This window comes from Anolis carolinensis, chromosome 2, assembly GCF_035594765.1.
Source record: "Anolis carolinensis isolate JA03-04 chromosome 2, rAnoCar3.1.pri, whole genome shotgun sequence".
Lineage (NCBI taxonomy): Eukaryota > Metazoa > Chordata > Lepidosauria > Squamata > Dactyloidae > Anolis > Anolis carolinensis.
In genome coordinates this window covers 179559425-179579181 of record NC_085842.1, presented here as the reverse complement: position 1 = coordinate 179579181, position 19757 = coordinate 179559425, and the positions used below count along the sequence as shown (strand labels likewise).

The 19757-nt window shown below is 41.7% G+C and overlaps 1 protein-coding gene across 13 annotated transcripts in view; it reads right to left on the bottom strand.

The window, feature by feature from the left end:
- The window catches only part of huwe1 (HECT, UBA and WWE domain containing E3 ubiquitin protein ligase 1), a 133643-nt gene that overhangs the window by 24483 nt on the left and 89403 nt on the right, over positions 1 to 19757 (bottom strand). For 10 of the 13 annotated variants that reach the window (XM_062971198.1, XM_062971196.1, XM_062971205.1 and 7 more), the window contains 20 exons: positions 19132 to 19308; positions 18089 to 18248; positions 17643 to 17995; positions 15794 to 15987; positions 15369 to 15547; positions 14962 to 15107; positions 14526 to 14592; positions 13993 to 14207; positions 13573 to 13784; positions 13050 to 13232; positions 8879 to 9051; positions 8541 to 8689; positions 8066 to 8141; positions 7332 to 7430; positions 6898 to 7031; positions 6369 to 6540; positions 5832 to 6060; positions 5558 to 5736; positions 1744 to 1833; positions 1508 to 1656 (listed from right to left, as the gene is read on the bottom strand). In XM_062971198.1, the coding sequence (XP_062827268.1) occupies positions 1508 to 1656; positions 1744 to 1833; positions 5558 to 5736; positions 5832 to 6060; positions 6369 to 6540; positions 6898 to 7031; positions 7332 to 7430; positions 8066 to 8141; positions 8541 to 8689; positions 8879 to 9051; positions 13050 to 13232; positions 13573 to 13784; positions 13993 to 14207; positions 14526 to 14592; positions 14962 to 15107; positions 15369 to 15547; positions 15794 to 15987; positions 17643 to 17995; positions 18089 to 18248; positions 19132 to 19308 (3336 nt within the window). Of the gene's footprint in view, positions 1 to 1507; positions 1657 to 1743; positions 1834 to 5557; positions 5737 to 5831; positions 6061 to 6368; positions 6541 to 6897; positions 7032 to 7331; positions 7431 to 8065; positions 8142 to 8540; positions 8690 to 8878; positions 9052 to 13049; positions 13233 to 13572; positions 13785 to 13992; positions 14208 to 14525; positions 14593 to 14961; positions 15108 to 15368; positions 15548 to 15791; positions 15988 to 17642; positions 17996 to 18088; positions 18249 to 19131; positions 19309 to 19757 lie in introns of all 13 variants that reach the window. The other 3 variants (XM_062971201.1, XM_062971202.1, XM_062971206.1) reach the window with 1 other exon arrangement.

Genomic DNA, 19757 nt, shown 5'->3' with positions numbered 1-19757 from the left:
AAGACGGGACTCCCTGTTCCGTCAGGTCTGAGGAGTGAAGGCCAGGTAAATCTGGCATGGTGAGGGAGATGACTTTCCCCCAAACAAAGCAGGCACATGGAATCCAGGAGCTTGCTGCTGCAAGCTCTGCACTTTTTAAAAAAGGACGTTGTGCTCATGCTGGGAGTAAACTGGCCTGAAGGAGATACAAGAGTCGTCAGGGAAACTGGTCGAGAGGGAGGAGAGAATTGCTGTAGTGAGGGAGTCCAAGGTCGTTAGAAGATAAGCAGGCAGAGGTAATAAAACAGTCCCGATCAGACACTAGAGAAGCCTCTAAAGGATGCTGATGGGGGCAGGAGAAGGAACTAAGGTGCAGTCCCTGCCCTCAGGCATTTATAGTACAGGGGAGTGTGGGTGGGGCCTCCACCAAAATGTTTCCATTAAAAAAGATCTAGAAGGTTCTGAATGGCTGCACATGTACAGATAACCCATATGTGCGTCTTTCACGGACTCCACGAAAAAGAAACAACATAGGTTTCCAAGGTCAGCTTTCTGGGATGGGGCTTGATACTATACTATTTGATATTGGCTTTATTCCTTTCTGGAAGGCTGCTCTCCCAAAAGGCCAACACTGGAATATTCCTGTTTGAGCCCTTGGCTATTGGCCTGTTGGCTCACTCTTGTCCCCAATGCTATTTATTATACAAATTAAACTTCAAGGGAAGATTGTCTAGAGTTTGCGGGTCAGGTGTCATCCATTTTCTAAAGACAGCCAGCTAAATTATTTCTTTCCACCTAATTCCAAATACACTCATTTTGTGATACACCAGTGCCTGGCATCTGCAACTGACTGGATGAAGATGAACAAACTGAAGATAAGATAGACAAGGTAGATTTGCTCTTGTTTCGTTTGAATCATTTTTCTGTTCACAGGTATTAGTATACCTGCCCCATTTTACTTGTGCCCAATACCTGTATATTGTTGCTGTGCTCACTCTTAATAAGCTAATTTTTAACACAGTTTCTAACTGTTACTGGAAAAAGATGTACTAAAAGTGGACACATTCTGGCTCCTGAGTCTAGCATCTAACATAGAAAAGCAGCAATTCAATCAGAAGCTAAGTCCTTTCTGAGCAGACAAAACCAAGGAGGACACTCCTTGTCCACAGGGAGAGGGTCCATTTTGTATTTTTTGAAATTGTTTACTTAAGTATACATTTTCTCATGTGTCTTTTTTTTTCTGATGTTGTCCATGGCCTGAATTATAATTATATATAATTATAATGATGATGTTGTCATTAAGCAAGAAATGTTTCTCTTCCTTTGCAAACTGATTTGCTACTATGGAAATAATCTTTGTATTAGGGGAAGTTAGGTTACAAATAAACTTCCTTCCTTTCCCCTCACATAGAAATTACAGTAGAGCTCCTCTCTTAATGGAAATGATGCCTGTGGGAATCCTTGCAAGTTTAACTTTGCTGTGAGAAGCTTTTAGAAGGCCCTGAGATGATTCAGCCAGCTTTCCAACCTGGGCATTCTGCTCGTCTTCTGGATCCTTGGATTTATCTGCCACCTTGGCTTCTTCCTCTGCCAGTTGTTTGCGTCTTTTCTCTCTGCGCTCCTCAAGCTCCTCGTCCCTCAATGCCTCCAGGTGGTTGATGATGGGAACCTTGACCACTGGATGGGAGAGCAAAGATGCTAAATTTAGCCCAGCCAAATAGAGAAAGGACTGCCCAAAGGAAGGAAAGGTGCTCATTCACTCACCTGAAACACAGTCATGCATGCTTTCGGCATCAAGTACTTTGCATTCTTCAGTCCACCGAGTCAAAGCAGTAGGGATGCTTGAAAGTGTTCCTAAGAAGAGACAAAAGGATGGTATAATGATAGAGATGGCAAACCAATCTCATATAACCAACCTAAAGCAGGCTGTGTGCCTTTGTCTTATCTTGGCACATGCCTTTTGGATTCTCTTCACTTGATCCTAGGCTGAATGCATGGTGGCCCAACTTAATACAGTATTTGTAGCGATATGACAATTTCATACAATCACTGCCATCAAAGGACAGCACACTTGGGAGATATTTTCCTCTTTGAAGGTTTACCCTAGGAACCACCAGAACAAGGCCAATTAAGCAATTTGGTTAATTCCTTGAAGTGATTGTCATATGGGATATTTTGATGTTGCTAATTGCAAGGGTATGGCGAATGAAACATCAAAGAATTTTTAAAACCAAGTTTCAGCAGTGGACCAGAAAGCAAAACTAATCCAAAATGTTAATATAAACAATAGTGTTCAGTTCAAAGCATGCCTATATTTAGGGATAAAAAGTTTAACACATGACTATAGTTTAATGAAGTCTTCAAAAGAGTAAATATAAACATCTAAGGGAGTAAGGGCATCACCTTCTGAAGTGAGCTACTACGCACAAATTCTTTGAACCATTTCCCTTGAAATGGCTCAAGATTTAAGGAAAAAGAAAACAAGAAAAAATATCCATTTGCTTGCCAAAACCTTCCAATTTTTAATTCATTAAAGAGAAAGAAAAAGTATGGCTCTTCTTTGAGTCATTCAAAATTAAAGTGCTTTGTCAGTTTAGCTATTTAGAATCATGGGGGTGAATGAGAAATATTGATTCCACTAATGTAATTATTTATGAGGTATTGGCTTCATTGTTACGCCGTATCAAAATGTGGTAAACAATAATGGTCCAATATGCGAGTTGAAAACGGTATGTATATTAGAGCACCATATTTAGGCTATCCCTTGTAGTTCGAGGATGATGGTCTTCCATCTGTGGGGACTTGGGGTTGGGTTCTTAGGTGGCTGAAGAGACCTATTCTTGATCTGCATATTCTACCGCAGTGAGGACATTGGTTTCCAGGTGGAAGGCAGTCCCGGTCAGGATTGCCTTGACGAGCCTTCCTCTTGGCACGTTTCTCCCTTAAGCCCTCCATTCGTGCCTCTTTGAACTCCACAGCACTGCTGGTCACAGCTGACCTCCAATTAGAGCGCTCAAGGGCCAGGGCTTCCCAGTTCTCAGTGTCTATGCCAGTTTTTAAGGTTGGCTTTAAGCCCATTTTTAAATCTTTTTTCCTGCCCACCAACATTACGTTTCCCGTTCTTGAGTTCGGAGTAGAGCAACTGCTTTGGGAGACGGTGATCAGGCATTCGAACAGCGTGGCCAGTCCAGCAGAGTTGATGGCGTAGGAGCATCGCTTCAATGCTGGTGGTCTTTGCTTCTGCCAGCATGCTGATATTTGTCCGCCTGTCTTTCCAAGACATTTGCAGGATTTTTCTAAGGCAACACTGATGGAAACGCTCCAGGAGTTGAATGTGACGTCTGTAGACCGTCCATGTTTCGCAGGCGTAGAGCAGGGTTGGGAGGACAATGGCTTTATAAACAAGCACCTTAGTATCTCTACGGATGTCCCAATCTTCAAAAACTTTCTGCTTCATATGGAAAAATGCTGCACTCGCAGAGCTCAGGCGGTGTTGTATTTCAGTGTCGAGTTGGCTGCCAAGGTAGCAGAAATGGTCAACATTTTCTAATGTTACACCATTAAGATGTATTCCTAGCATTGACAGAGGGATTAGCTGGTGCCTTTTGGAAGAGCACTTTGGTTTTCTCAATGTTTAATGAGAGGCTGAGCTTCTCGTATGCTTCTGCAAAGGTGTTTAAGAGTGGCTTGTAGGTCTTCTTCTGAATGCGCACAGACTACGTTGTCATCGGCATACTGAAGTTCTATAATAGATGTTGTGGTGACCTTGGTTTTGGCTTTCAGTCTGCTGAGGTTAAATATCACATTATCTTAAACATAACTATGTCCTCTGAACTCATATAGGATTAACACCGAAATATTATTATCTAAGTATGTCAAAGTAAACAAGTAGATATACAAGTCTCTGTAGTTCTGGGAGGATTTCCTATAGATTCCAACTGAGTTAACCACGGATTGGAATCAGTCGCCATATCTTTATAGTCCTGGAGGAATTTCTCCTGGATTAAACATGAATTAGTACTAAACAGTCTCAATTAACTGTCGTTAATCCCAGATGGTGAGTGGCTGGATAGAAGGCTGGAGTTGGTTACGTCTTGGAAAACAGAGGTAATATGGTCATTTATAACTGGTTTCCCAGGTATATCTCCAGTTTCAACTGTCCTTCTTCAGACAAGCGACGATATATTACTAAATCCTTTTTGTTATGGTAATATATGTTGGCTCTGCTTCAGGTATTTTGTTCATAGTAAGTCTCTATTCACTGTTATTAATCTTGTGTCGCGACATAACCAACTCCAGACTTCTATCGGCCACTCACCATCCGGGACTAATGACGGATCTCTTTCAAGTGTTCTGGAATTCACTTTGGTTATTATTTGTAAGACTTTTACCAGAATTGATTTTTGATTGAGACTATTTAGTACTAATTCATGTTTAATCCAGGGGAAATCCCTCCAGGACTATAAAGATATGGAGACTGTTTGATTCCAATCCTTGGTTAACTCGGTTGGAATCTATAGGAAATCCTCCCAGAACTACGGAGACTTGTATATCTACTTGTCTACTTTGACATACTTAGATAATAATATTTTGGTGTTAATCCTATATAAGTTCAGAGGACATAATTATGTTTTAGATAATGTGATATGTATATGGTGCTCTAATATACATACTGTTTCAACTCGCATATTGGACCATTATTGTTTACCACATTTTGATACGTTGTTATAATAGACATCTGTGTTATTCATTTCATTGTTACGCCACCTGGATATAAAATCCATACCAAACTAGTCTGAGGATGAGGGCAAATAAAAGAGCTAGTATCAATACTTCTCATAAGTGACTGGTTGACCAAAAAAAGAGAGACATGTTTCTCAACAATGTAGACTCACAAATCACAGGTCAGCCTTTACTGTACTTGCCTATTGCTCAACCATGTCCAGTAAGTTCCGCGAGGGGTTCATTTAGGCCCATCTCTTCTCATCGTCCATCAGAAGCTAAATACTTTTTAATTTAAGAATGCTCTTGGGTTTTTAGTTTACCAGGCCAATAAAGCTTTGAATGAGGGGTGGTGCAGTTTGGTGTTTATGTTTTCAAACACCCTTTAATCCTGCGTTTAACTTACTGTTCATGCTGCTTTTAGCTATTTCTAATTTGTGTTTTTTTAAACAGACATTTATCTTAACTATGCTTTCACTTTTGTCTTAACAGTGTTTATTTGTAGTGCTTTTAAAATGGCATACACTGCCTTTGATCCCATGCTGTGAGAAAGTCAGGATTTAAATTAAATACACAGTACAAAGACTTGGCCAATTTAAAATAAGGCAGCATTTTAGTGACAGCTTGAATTGTTAACTTAACTGATACTATTCTGCACGATTTTAAAAACCCCTTTCTGCTACTTAAAGAGCTTAGAAGTACTGGATTGTTAGAATGTAATTTTTTTCATCATGGGAAAGAAAAGTTTCCTGGCTATATTAGCGCTCTTGATTTTATTCAAACTGCTCACTAATCAAGAGCTAGCTAACATGCTGAATGTCTGTATTGCTTTAACAATCCGTTCACGAGGACTTGCCTGCCTGGCTGGTGGCTGTGCTTTGATCATGAAAGAAGTCATCCAACAGCTCATCATCTGAACGGGCGATTATGTGTACATCATCATTGCCTACGAGGAGGCGAGCTCGACCTCGACTCTGCAGAGGGAGGCTGCTGCTTAGCTGAAGAATGTCAGCAGCTGCAGAAGGGCCCAGCAACCTAAAGGTAACACAAAAATTGAAATCTGCAATAGGATCCCATTTTTACAGAGAAGCAACAGGTTTTGAAAATAAATTGAGATGCTCCATTCTCACCTCTGCAGAATAAGTGGTGGGTTGGGTTGCCGGGTTCCAGGGTAATGTACATGGATGGTATGGCCAGTGTTAGCTGTCAACTGCCTTAGTGTCCTTTGGCTTCGGCCAATGCCTTGTGCCAACCGGGTGGTTGAGGAACCACTACCCAAAGTCAAGGAACTATGGTCTGCATGACGTACCATGAGTGGGTGAGTGGCAGGGATATTGCCAGGAGAAGGAGGAATATCCGCTGCAGAGAAAAACAAGAGAAGTTAGCAGGCCAAGATGGAGACAAAGATAGTTTTCTGGGAAAAGAAAACTAATCTGACCCATACTCAGTGAAGTTCTTATTAAAAAGCCTCTAGATTATACAGCAATGCTCTGGGGCTAGAATTTATTCCCATGGCTAGCAAAAAGGTTAGAATGCTATTCTTTCCTAAAGGTAATAGAAAAATCAAAGTCTTCTGTCCATATACACCCAGGGCCCCAACCCCGCACAGGAAGGAGCCATTATGGTACCACCCATGTCCTATAGCTTCTAGGTTTCAGAATTCTTACTGGCACTGGAGAACATGTTGTCAAACTCTATGATGAGGTCATCTTCACGGTCAAAGCGCTCAAAACGCACCAGAGGGGAGGCATTCATATCAGGATAGTCTTCGTCTAGCTCCATCTCAGAGCCGTCATCATCATCTTCTTCCTCTTCACCTTCTTCACCTTCTTCATCATCCTGTAAGGACAGTTAGCACCAAACCAAAGGCTAAGCAAAGACTGGGTAAACTGAAAGATCACACATCTACTCTTTTGCCCTCTCCTCTTCCTTTCAATTAGTCTCCCTACTTTAAAGCAGGGAAATAGCTAAAGAAAATTCTGGCATTTAGACTCTTATTTCAACAAGAAATAAGAGGTTGAGGTTCTTAGGTCTCACTGTAGCAATAGGTTCCATTACTATTAACTTCCTACTCTTGATACAGAAAAAACAGAGGATTTTTTAATGCACATCTGCCATACGAATTCCCATATTAAGACAGCAATAGAAATGTTAAGAGACTTTTTGTAATGATTATCCATCTAATGCTTTTTTTACCTGATCATCTTCATCTTCCTCCTCCTCTTCTTCCTCTTCATCCTGACTGTCATCTTCATCTTCATTGCTGCCACTGCTGTCTTCTTCCTGGGTGTGTTCTTCTTCATCCTCAGGATCCAGAATATTCATAGAATCTACAGCAGAGTGGAAAACACAGGTTAGAGAAGCTGGCTTCTGCTTGTCTAGAGAAGATCTTTTCACTGATTTTCCTAGCAAGACTTTCAAAATGGCTCTTGCCAGGTAGGAGAAGCCTTACTGATCCAGGTGTTAGATACTACAACTCCCTATGAGAGCTAAAGACTACAGTCACTTTTGGTATCAGGCTAGATCTTCTGGTTAGATGTTCTGATTTCCCCCCGCCCCCAGCCCACATCTTTAAAGATTACTACAGGCACTTCTACTGACTCCATGAAACATCTTAGGCAATGGCTCACCTTCCCTGTTGGCCTGTAGTGTGGAAGCCTGGCTCAGATTGGACGGTGCCTCATCCATCAGCACATCCTCCTGAGACTCATCCTCTCCACTTCGGCCCACTGAAGGACACAAAGGTAGTGTATAGGACAGAAATGTTATGAGCACACAACCCACTCCTTTACAGGAACTTTTGGGCTGTCCATAAACCTGATGGCAGTGGCCACTTTGGCAAGTGTGGTACAGTGTTCTGAGTGCTGGACAAGAATCTGAGGGTTCAAATTCCCACTCATGCATATTCACAGATGGCCTTGGGAAAATCATCCTCCCTCAACCCAAAAGGAAGGTAATTGTGAAATGTTTTTACCAGCTTTATAAAAATTATTTTACCTGAATTGTTTGAATAATAGTCTTAGCTTAATTCTATTTTAATCTTTATTTTTGTTATTTTTAAATTGTATAGTTTTTAATGGTTCTGAATTGCTTTGCGTCTCAGTTTCCATAGATAAAAGTGGGGTAGAGATTCTCTCAGATCTTCATGATTTGCTAGGGCTCCAGAGACATGCCAGCACCCCTAATTACAGCAATGAATCCCTTTTTTTGGGGGGACACAACCATTTCAAGCAAAGTAGGAGTCTTAATAACTGGGTAATGGATATCCTATTTTCTTCAGCATATTCTTCAGGGAGGAAAGGCAATGAACCTAGAAGTCCTGAAGGACAGAACCCTGAGACCAAAAGTCACATCTGGCACTCACCTATAATGGTGCTGTTGCCTGAGCCACCGTCCTGCTCCAATAGTTCATCTATTAGATCCTCCAGTTCATTTTCCACCTACAGGGATTGAGATGGTCACATCAGACACGTCTATCTCTTCACCCCACCCCTCATTAGCTCCAAGACTTTAAACAGCCATCACAAATGCAGGTTCTCCTAACATTTCAGCAATTCTATAATAATCCTAGCTTGAATCATAGCTTCAGTAAAGCAATTACAGTGCAAATTTGTAAAAAAAGCTAAATGCATCTGTTGGGATTTAATCCAGTCATTTTAGAAAAAAAGTTCTGGTCCACAACTAGCTTCCATTCAACTGAGCTCTGCATACAGTCCACAGTCAGAAAGCAACACAAGCGGTGACTCTAGCTATAATGTCATTTTAAAGCCAGTCTTCCAAGCCTGTGTCCAAATCTCACACCCCAATACTGACACTACCCTACAAGGCTTTATCTGTACCTGCATCTCTTGTGTGCTCAGCACTTCAGGTTGCCCAGCAATTACCACAGCATCGCTTTCTGCTTCACCATCCATTATGTCACCATCTGCAACTTCAGCTTGGGCTACATCTTGATCTTCCTCGGGAGCCTCTGCTTCTCCACTCTCTCCTGCAAATAACAAGAGGGTTAGGGCTTTTCACCGGCTTAATGGAAGACAAGTCAATGAGGACATAAAAACAGTGAGTTTTAGAAAGCATATGTGAAGAAAATGAACACGAACAAGATGTTGAAGAAATGGTAAAGATGATAAACAGATTGCACTGAGATAATAAGACATTAAATTAATATACATAATACCTGTATCTGGTTGACCACTGCTGGCATCCCTTGTGGCTCCCTGGGCATCCTGCTCAGCCTTGGTCTTGTTTGAAGCACTCTTGCTACCAAAGAGGCTGCTCGGCTGATTGACAATGCGCGACAGAGTTTCCAAGGGTTTCAAGGCTGCATTCACTGTGTTGGCCATGTTAGGACTTTGGGGAAAACACACACATACACACAAATTATTCCTAGACTACATCTTAAAAGCAAGGGCTGGACATTATTTCAAATTAAACCTGGCTGAAATATGGATCACCCAACCCTTCAGAGAAATGGGAAAATGTGTTCGTATTTAATGCTGTTTTTACAACAGGACTTTTGTTTTAAGTGGAAAAGTCTTTCCTCTGTGTTACTCACTCTAATACAGTTTAAACTTACTGTAAGTCTTTTCCACTGGATCCGTAGGTCCTCTATGCATTTCCATACAAAAGCCAGAGAAAGAATGAAAAGGAAAACAGAACCAACTTACTACCAAAATGGTGGAGCTGGATGTTTCCTTCCCCTTGGCAGGGATAGACCTCATGATAAGTTGTCAAGGCTCCATTCTCTGCCAATGGAGAAGGAACAATCGAGGAATGGGACCTACCAAAGCCTCTAACTATGTTGGGAGGAAAAAACAAAGTAATAGAAATGATAGAAATGAGACAGCGGAGACCATTTGCTGGAGGACTCTCCTGCCAAAAGAAACCCTTACTTGTAATGTTTGGCGATGATCAGATTGAGCATGCTTTAACTCCCTGTGGCTTGGGAATTCCCTGCAAAAAGAATTTTATGTGTGGGTCTGAGGAAACTGGAGCTGTACTGGCAAGAGGCCAATGTGAGACCTGCCTAGTCTGGTGTTAGGCTTAAGACCTGTGGTCCAATGCAAACTGGAAAAAAATCTTACACTTCCTTCAACTGTCCTGATGACACAAAAGATATCCATCTTTAAAAACTCTCTAGGCGAGTTTGTAGATTCAAATGGTGGAGCTACAACTGGAAAAAAGAGATTTTGGAACACCTTGTCTGAGTAGTCTAACCTCTGGTAGGACTCCTATTTAAGAAGCCTGGCAGCTAGGTGGAACCACTCTGGATCAGAATGAAGAACTGAATTTTGTGACAGGAGAGGCAGCAGAGATAGGAACTATAGATTTTGTACTGCTGGAGCTAGCTGCTGTGAGAACCATGGCTGTCTTGGCCAGCAGGGAACAACGAGCACCATCAAAGTGCATTTTGATCTGATCTTCCTCAGAACCTTCAAGCTGAGCGGTAGAGGAGGAAAAGCATACAGCTGACCTGAACATCAGATTGAAGAGCATCTTGAGCTCAAACTCTGGAAAAACAGAACTGAAGAGAAAAAAAACTTAGGAGCTTGAAGTTTTTATCAGAGGCAAATGGGTCCACTTATAGTTGAACTGGAATGGAATATGATGGAAGACTCCCACATCTAAACTCCACTCACTTGGATTCAGAATCTGATGTTCTTGTGAATCTTTCCTCTAAAGAACCAGCTCTATAATCCTTAACATTAAAAGTAAAGGTAAAGATTTCCCCTTGACATTAAGTCTAGTCGTACCTTACTCTGGGGGGGGTTGATGCTCATCTCCATTTCTAAACTGAAGAGCCGGCGTTGTCTGTAGATGCCTCCAAGGTCATGTGGCCAGCATGACTGCATGGAGCGCTATTACCTTCCTGCTGGAGCAGTACCTATTGATCTATTTGCATGTTTTCGAACTGCTAGGTTGGCAGAAGCTGGGGCTAACAGCAGGAGCTCACTCCACTCCCTGAATTTGAACCAGCAATCTTTTATTCAACAAGTTCAGCAGCTCAGCGGTTTAATCTGCTGCGCCACCGGGGGCACAATCCTTAGCATTAGTAGATGAGAAATAGCCTGCTGAATCAGAAATTCTTTGCTGACTGTTTTGAGGTGGAAGAGTGGATGAAGCGTGCCCTGGGTGGAATAACGAACTTTATAGTATATCTTTGTTCTGTGATCTCCAATATCTATTGGTATGATGTGGAATGTTGCCAAGTTGGAAGGAATCCAACCAACTTTCCCAGACTGACTGATGTAGTGTGCCACAGATTGGGTTTTAACATTTTAACAGGTTCATTTTATGCAAGCATTTAGAGTGTTTGACATTCTAGATTAAGGAAATGAAAGTGCAATCTGTCCCTTGCAAGGGCAGAAATCTCTTCCTTGGTCAAAATTAAGAAAAGATTGCAAAAATTGACTGGAAGTTTTCATTGGTCCTGTTGATTTTTTTCTTTGGTATAGAAGGCATCACCTCTTTTCTGTTGTTTTTTTCTACAATACTCTATTTTTAAATGAATTCTCCCCAAAAGGAGAGGGGAGCACTTTGGTATTGCAGGTGCCACTTTTTTAAAGCTACTTTCCTCCTCAGGGAAATGGGGGCAAGGAATCATTTGTTCACTAGATGAAGGGCAGGAGAGGCAAGCTTGGCATGTGACAAATAAACTCTCTTGGTATCAGGCTGAAAGTAACAATCCTGTCAGTAATCAAATCAGAAATCCTTTGAATCCATTACTTGATCAACCATAGGAAGTGGCATAGGCAAAGACAGGGAGAAGGCATTTTGTCAACTAAACTGTCCTCCATTCTGAATCTGTGATAAAATGTCTTCCATTAGAGGACCTACAGTGCTTTAAAAGCTGCCTAGTAGGTTTTGTTTGGTCTCCAAAATAATCACTTCACTGTAAAGATGGGCAACCAAAATATTTCTACTGGAAACATACCCTCTTTCCTCCACCCCTGTATCAAGGTTTAAAACAGAATCTTATGTTGTCACTGAGATCTCAGCCCCATCAGTCACTCCAGGATCAGAAGACAAACAGATCCAGCTCCTGTCAAAGAAGCTTGTTTACACTTCACTCTGACAACCAGTATTGTTGGGGTTCTCAAGGAGGGAGTTGCAACAATGGGCAATTGACAAGAGTTTACTCCCAACGTTACTGGCTCTGTGAGTGTAGGAAGCGCCAGAGAAAGATAGCCACATCAGAGGGACACACAAACAGGCACAACTCTTTACAGCTGCCAGAGGAGGCAATAAAAGGGCTTCAATGCCTTGGAGACATCAACATGTTTTGGCCCTTAATGAGACAGATTTTAAAATTCAAGAAGGGAGATCAGGCTTCCCCAAAGACCCATGTAGCTTCCCTACACTACAGAAAAAATAGGGGGGGGGCACTAAGAATGCAAAGAGAATGGGGGAACAATTCATGGCTCTTTCGCTATGGTAGTGACTGAAAAAAATGAGAGGAAAGTATTAAGAAAAGGTATTTTATTAAATTAGGCAGGAAACAGCAGAGGAGCTTTAATATGAAATGTTCTGAGAGAAGGCATAGTGAAAAATAGCATGGAGGAGCAGGGATCTAGTTAAAAAGATTTAATCCCATGATGCCATGCCTGGATGGCGGAAAAGTTAACCCATTTTAATGGCCTTTCCCTTCTGGCAGAGAACAGTTATTTATATACTTTATTTCCCAGTTGACCAGAACCATCTGATAGGAAGTGAGCAAGACCCCACTTTTCCTCTGGATTAGCTCAAGGTTCAAGGGGCCCAACTGACAAACTCCCGCATCCAGTTGTTAACAAGCATAACTGGCATGATCCGAAACACAGATTAATTTTATTTTTATCCCACCTTTCTCAATATATAGGGACTCGAGGCAACTAACAGCAAACATGACATAATATAGAAAATTAAAGAACTACTAAATATTTTGTGTCATGGAACTTAAAAATTAAATTACAATAAAAATACAATTAAAACTATATTTAAAAACGCCACTGCCCCCCATCTCTCCCAAATCCCACTCAAATCCCTGTTCTTTCCCAATGTAAGGTACTACTGAAGTATTTCCCCACACGGGGAAATAAAAAGTACTGTCATAAAGACAGAAATAAAAGTACTGTCAGTCCATAAGCCATCAGCTGCTGGCCCATGACAGGTGAAAAATAGAAAATGTTGTAGCAAATAGGCACAAATATAGTATCAATCCTTGTCACATCAGTGTAAAAACAACAACTGCTGTTTCCCCACACCAGGCAGTCTGAGAAACACTATTTCACTCTCTAGTTCCTATTATTCATAGTCCTGAAGCAGCCCACTGCCACCCTCCCATGTTATCAGAGAATAAAGCCAAGTACCTGGAGAGATCAAGGCTGTGAGGCACTCTGGCCAAATCATTGACCAGTCCCTTCTTGAGGAAAAGGCGGATGATGTTGTTCATGCCATTGTGCTGCGTCTTGGCTGTGGCACTGCTATAGAAGCTGGAAGTGGAGGGGCACGATTCCATGATTGTGCTGATGATGCACATGACTGCCTGCAGCCTAAAGTCAAGACAGGATGTTTTTGTCAATAGCGGATCAATGTAACCTTTCTGCACTTAACCACCGCTATATCATGAACACAAAATCCTGCAATATGTTAAATTCTTGGAAAGGTGGTTCTTTTAAACATGGCCTGCAAGAAAGCCCACCCTTACAGATGTTTGTTGTAACAATGAAGAAGCATTGGGATTTAGTCATATCCCTGCAGCAGAGTCTTATTAAAAACCATGATCTGCCTAAATCACAAGACTACAAGAACTTACAGTCAAAACCAAAGCACTACGGCTTTCTTTAAATAATATTCCAACCCTTTAAGTATTATCCTCCAAGTATATCCTACCTGGCATGTTTTTCAGTGCTCTCTGCCATGGCCAATGCCCGGCCCAGTGCTGCCTTCACCTCATTTACCAGGGCTACCTGTGCATCTGTGCCACTACCTGCTGCAGCCAAACTGGCTAGAAAGAGGCGAGCCAGAGCTGGTGTATCCTTGTCTTCTGCGTTTTGGGTATGAGGTAGCAGGTGGTCCAGAACAAAAGCCAACACACTACAATCCTGAAAAAAAAAAAAAACCAGAACTCTGTCTTCTTCCTTCACCAGAAAAACCACAGGCAATGTTTCCAAAATTACTATTTTATTGATCTACTGAATTTACTGTACTTAGGAGAACTGGTTTCAAAAAAATTACCTTTAATCTACCCAGCTCCCACCCAAACCCTAAATCCTTGGCATTGATTAGACAGTTTCTCTTGAAACTTCTCACCTCTTTGATTAGCTCAGATTGACCCACAGTGTAATTATAGTTAGCAATTAAGGTGGCAATGCCAACATATGAGCGAACAAGCTCAGCCAGCAGTCGCAAGATGGTGGAGGTGGGCATGAGTGGCTTGCTTCCTTTGGCCTTTTGTTTGTTCTCTTCAGATGCTTTGTCACCCTCCTTATCCTTCTTATTTTCTCTGGATTCTTCAGGAGTGGAGGCTTATGGGACAAACAAAAAAAGAACAGAGAAAGAACTGCTGACTCATCAACACATCAAATCTCAGAAAAGACAGGATAAGTCAAGCATATGGGGCAGAACCCTACTGTTGTATGCTGGGAAAAGGGTGGGAAGAATTCAATCTTTCTGAGCCAAGCCAAGTGACTGCTGAAGGAGAAATAGGGCCCTTTGGAAATGACTTACAAACAGATATTATTTGGAGATTATTATAAATCAGACTAACATTTCCAAACACAGAGATCTTAAAGAAAATCTGCTTCAAACTGATCCTTTGTCAGAACAACAAATAAAATACTTACCATCTCCTTGGGGAGTCCCAGACTGGGGAGTCTCGGCAGTTGCACTATCAGCAGCAAAGACTTGAGCCTACGAGGAGGAGGTAGAGAAAACAAAAAATTTAGGACTAGTAACTTAAACTGCATTAAATACAGGGAACAGTTGCCAAAGGTTTCTTACATGAGACCACATCTTTCATTGTCATTAAGAGCCATAGTGTGAATATTAAATGGCATTAGTACAAAGTTCAGAGAAGTCAACATCTGACTGGCACCTTTAGTAGAGCCCATTGAAACCCTTCATAAGAATATAACGTGTGTGAGACGTCATGTTTATAGTAACACAGAAATGTAAATGGATCTGACGTATTAAGTATCTTATTCCTGTGGGCTTTGAAAACCATAGAGACAATAAAACTACTTATGGAGGTAGTTGCACAAACTGCTCAGAAGTACTCACATTGATGCCAAAGCCTGTTTGAGAGTCAAAGTCACTGCCCTGACGGGTCAAAGAGCGGTATTGCTGGTACACGTCATCACCCATATCTTGAAGGATCTGGCTCACCTCCTGGTTTGTACTGTTTGCCTTGGGCTCAGATTTGTCCGCTAGAAAAGGAAAGAATTTTTACTGTTGGTAATATCACTTCAAGGAGAGCTATTATTCATCAGAAATTCACATTGTTCAGATGTCCAAGAAAATGCAATAATGTTTTCCTAATAGAAACAAAATGGGGGTGGGGCAGACTTCTCATGGCGTCTTTGTTCTAACTATTCACTCCATATTATCTGGAAGAGGAAGGTTCAAATGGAGTTCTCAGGAACATAGATGACAAACTCCACATGAATCAGGGCCAGACAAACATGTACCTTCGTCAGGAGCATGGTAAGCAGCCAGAGCATTCAGCATGTCATAGATCACCTCCTTGATAGTATCAGGAATAACAGGCAGTGGAGAAGGTTTCACTGGAGTGGTTTTCACCAGCTGCACTGCATTGGGCCCCTTGATCCGCAGGTTCTCGAATTCGTCGTCAGAGGCTTGGGGAGCAAAACGAGAAAGAATAAAAAGAACTAGAGCAGCCAAAACTAGAAAGATGATATACAAATAGGTTACTGTGTTTTTTTTATACCTGATGTTTTGTTTTGGTGCATGGCTTTACGACAAAATGTATTTTATCTATCCTTTCTCCAACTTCACTCAGAATATAACACGCAAGTTTTCTTTTGACATGCACAAACACAAATACTAGGTTAGCCATTAAAGGAAAACCAGCAGGGGTTTAGATTACTTACCAGTACCAGAACCACGAGGAGCAGGCAAGGCTATGCGAATGCAGCCATTGGCCACCTCAGTGAAGATCTCAGGATTACGGCAAGCAGCTGGGCCCAGAACTCGCAAGATGTAGTTGATCTCCCGAGAGCCCAAACTACCTGATACCACACCTGAGGTGGTACTCCCTGCTCCACTGGTGGCTGCTGAGCGCACCACCTGGAGCAACAGAAAAATGAGGAGGTAGGTGTTAAGGCAGCTAAAAGCTGAAAAGACTAATTTCAAACACAATGGGAGCCCAACCAAGCAAGGAAAAAACAAGACAGGCTGAAAACATAAGGGAGAACATGAGATGAAATTAAGGTATCATATTTCATTGATTGTAAGGGACACTTATTCCCATATAAGGAACTTCAAAAATAAGGTGCACTTTGCATTCACTGATGCATTTTAAAATTGCTGTTTTTTTAATGGTAGCCTTTAAAATCAAGAGCTGGTTTAAAATCAAGAGCCAGTTTGCTACCACCCAAAAGGAAATACTGGACAGATAATATAAACCTCTTTGGCCTGGGAAGTAAGTTTCCAATAAGTAGCTTTTGAGAATGACAAGGACCAATGGACAGTATGACTTTTGAGGTAAATATGGCGAAGCAGTATTTCTCACTGTTGGGTCAAAAGTCTCCAAAAGAGAGAAAGGAGTGGGCTTAACTTCAGTCCCCCCAAAAACTATTTCATCCCAGAGCGGGAGGGGGAGAAAGGGTCACAGACTTAAATGGCTCTGTCACAGCCCCGCCATTTTTAATAATATGGAACAGTGGTTCTCAACAGTGGGTTCTCAGATGTTTCGGCCTTCAACTTCCAGAAATCCCAATAGCTGGAAAACTGGCCGGGATTTCTACAAGTTGTAAGCCAAAACACCTGGGAGGGATAGAGGTTGAGAACCACTGATATAGACAGATGACTTGTGAGTTTCTTCATACTCCCTCCTCACCCTACAGGAAACGCTGCACTACAAAGAAACATTGAATCAACTACAACAAAGTTATTAGCATATGCAAAGGAATTTTAAAACAAACATTTTATCTACAACCAAACCCCCAAATTTGTGTGTGCCTTACATCTGATGACACCTTACAGTTAATGAAATATTTATGAAATCCTCCATTGAGCTACCTTGCTCCCACATTTCACAAAAAAAGAAAATGTAAAAATCAGAAATATTGCTGAAATATATAGGGCAAAAATCTAGGTGTCCCACTCATAATGCAATCTTAGGCAGCATTTAAAATAGCGTAACATCTAAGCAAGATGATAAAGGCGTTCCAGTATTCTGAACTGATTGGAACACATCTGGAATGCCATGATCAGGTCTGAACATCACATTGTAAGAAAGATACTGACAAAATGAGATATATTTAGAAGGCTGACTGAAATGGACAAGGCATCTGAAATCTGCCCTAGTAAGATTGGTTACCTAGAACCAATAGGTGAAAATTGCAGGGATGAAAATTCTAATTAAACATTAGAAAAAACTTCCTAACTGTACAGGTTTGGTTTGCCTGTGGAAAATATTGGCAACTGAAAAATACCGTAACACAAGAAAAGCAAATTATACAATTTTATAGAGTACCCCAAAGACCCATGAATGGATAACCATTTCTTAGGACACCTGTCCTGCACTGAAGTTTATGTACTGAGCAAGTGGTTAAATCAAATGATCTTCAAGGTCCCTTTCAGCTCTATTAATCTACAGAGTTAACAACATCTTCCACATATAGCCAATTCTGTAGGATGCTATGTTTAAAGAGAAAGAGAGAACAGCAATGAAAGCTTAATCCTTCTCCACAGTATGGTTAGCATGAGGTGACCCATACCTTCTCCATAGTGTGATGCAGTGTGCAAGGGTCCTCGATGATATGCCGAAAAAGCAGGGTGACAAGAGGCGTGAAGCCATTGAAGCCAGAGCTTTGCGTAAGGCCCAGGATCATACGTGTACTCTTGAGCTCAGCAAACATCATGGCATATTTGTGGTGGCGGGTGAGGCGCAGACAGAGGCGCAGGGTGGCGTGCAGAGTGTCTGGTTCCACAGGGACACCCAACATACTGACGCAGGCCCGAATCAACACAGTCACCATCTCTTCAGTCAGACCCTGGATGAGGATCTCTGATGGTTTGGCTTCTTCTGAAGGAGCTTCTTTCTCTGGGGCAAGGCTCTCAGGAGGCACGTCTGATGAGAGAGAAACAAAACTGAACTGAGAATTCCAATTCAAATTGTCAGCATTTTATCAGTCATACAGATGTGAGAATGTGGGTTCAGTACCATTTGCCTTCTCCTCCTTAGGTTTGCTTTCCACCTCCTTCCCTTCTTCCAAGGTTCTCTCCAGCTCTTGCCCATTGCCCTCCTTCACACTCTTGCTAAGGCGAGGAACCCTGAGCAAAGTCAGCATAACGGGACGCCTGTTCCCAGTCTCTTCATTCACCTGTTTATTTAGGAAAAAAGGCAGAGGAAGATTACAAACATTGCTTCCCATGTGTTCCTCCAAAGCTGGCAACTTTTATAGCTAGCTCATAGCATTTGTGGATTTGAATTTTGTGAATTTGATTAATACATTATCTCTAGGAATGTCTAGGTCCCCCAGAGTGGCTCTTTGGAAACTGACCATAGAATCATAGTGAAGCACCTAGAGATAACATGTTTTCAGGAATCTCTAGGTCTCTCGGTGTAATTCTATGGTCTGCTTCCCTTAAGACGACCACAGCCTTGTGCTGGAAGACGTATTGATTCCTAGATTTTTTTTTGCATTTTTCCACTTTTTGAAAACCCAGATTTCAACCCACATGTGTCAAATTCAAGTACTGTGGGTAGAATTTGGTCCACCATGTCATTTTATGTGGCCCTCCAGATGTTGGACTGCAACGCCTGTCTTCCTTATCATTAGATATCATGTCTAGAGCTGATGGGAGTTGTGATACAGTAACATCTGGGAGGCTACAGTTTCTTCTGTTTAGTCAGGATAGCGGAGTCTGAATTTAGATATCAGGACTGGGGACATGATGTCTGGCTTTAAAATGTCCTTTAACCTTTTCCCAACCTCAGAACCACAAGGGCTGTTGGGATGCAATTCCCAGCATTCCCAGTCCACATGGCAGCCAAACAAGTGATGGGAGTTATCGTTCAATAACATTTGGGGACCCAAACTGTGTAAAAACTAAAGAGCACCAACAACTATGTAAAAAGGTTATAGCTGGCCCGCAATATTCATTGATTCTCTGTCCATGGATTTAATGTCCCTTTGGAGACAGCCCTAAGGCTGACATGACCCTCAATGAAAATGTTTGCAGACCTTCCTATTAAACCCATACCTGCACCATTGTAGTGAACTGCACAGTATAGCGGCGACGGCCAGCAGTGAAGCGAACACTGGTTTCTCCAGCTTTCCATGCTGTGTCGATAGTACTGTTGTTGCTTGCACTGTAGCTGCACCAACGGCCTGAGCGATCATCAAACCAACGCCAATTGTTGCCATTGGCTTGGAGGTACTGTTGTAAAAAAAACAAAAACACGCGAATCTCAGAAATTGCAGCACAATTCTATGCACACATATTCAGAAGCAAAATTTAATGCATTCCATGGGACTTATTTTGAGATTACAAAGCCTTACCGCATATTGCCAATTACAAAGGAAGAGACCCAGAGCAGAATTCACACAGGTTTTAGAAGGACCATGTTGATTCTCCCCTAAAGTTAGATTTAGGGCTTTGCTTTGATGCAAAGGGGCAGAGTTTTATTGTCCGCTGCCCAAAACCACTTTCAAAACATTTTGGTCACCTCCAGATCTTAACAAAAGGTGAAAAAACTGCACTGGAATAATCAGGTGCATTTCAGAGAAATACTATTAAAAACATAAATAATTCTCAGAAGTTTGTCACTGTCTTCCTTTCCTTATCTTTTACGTCTCATGACAGGCAGTACTCTTTTTTGCCATTCT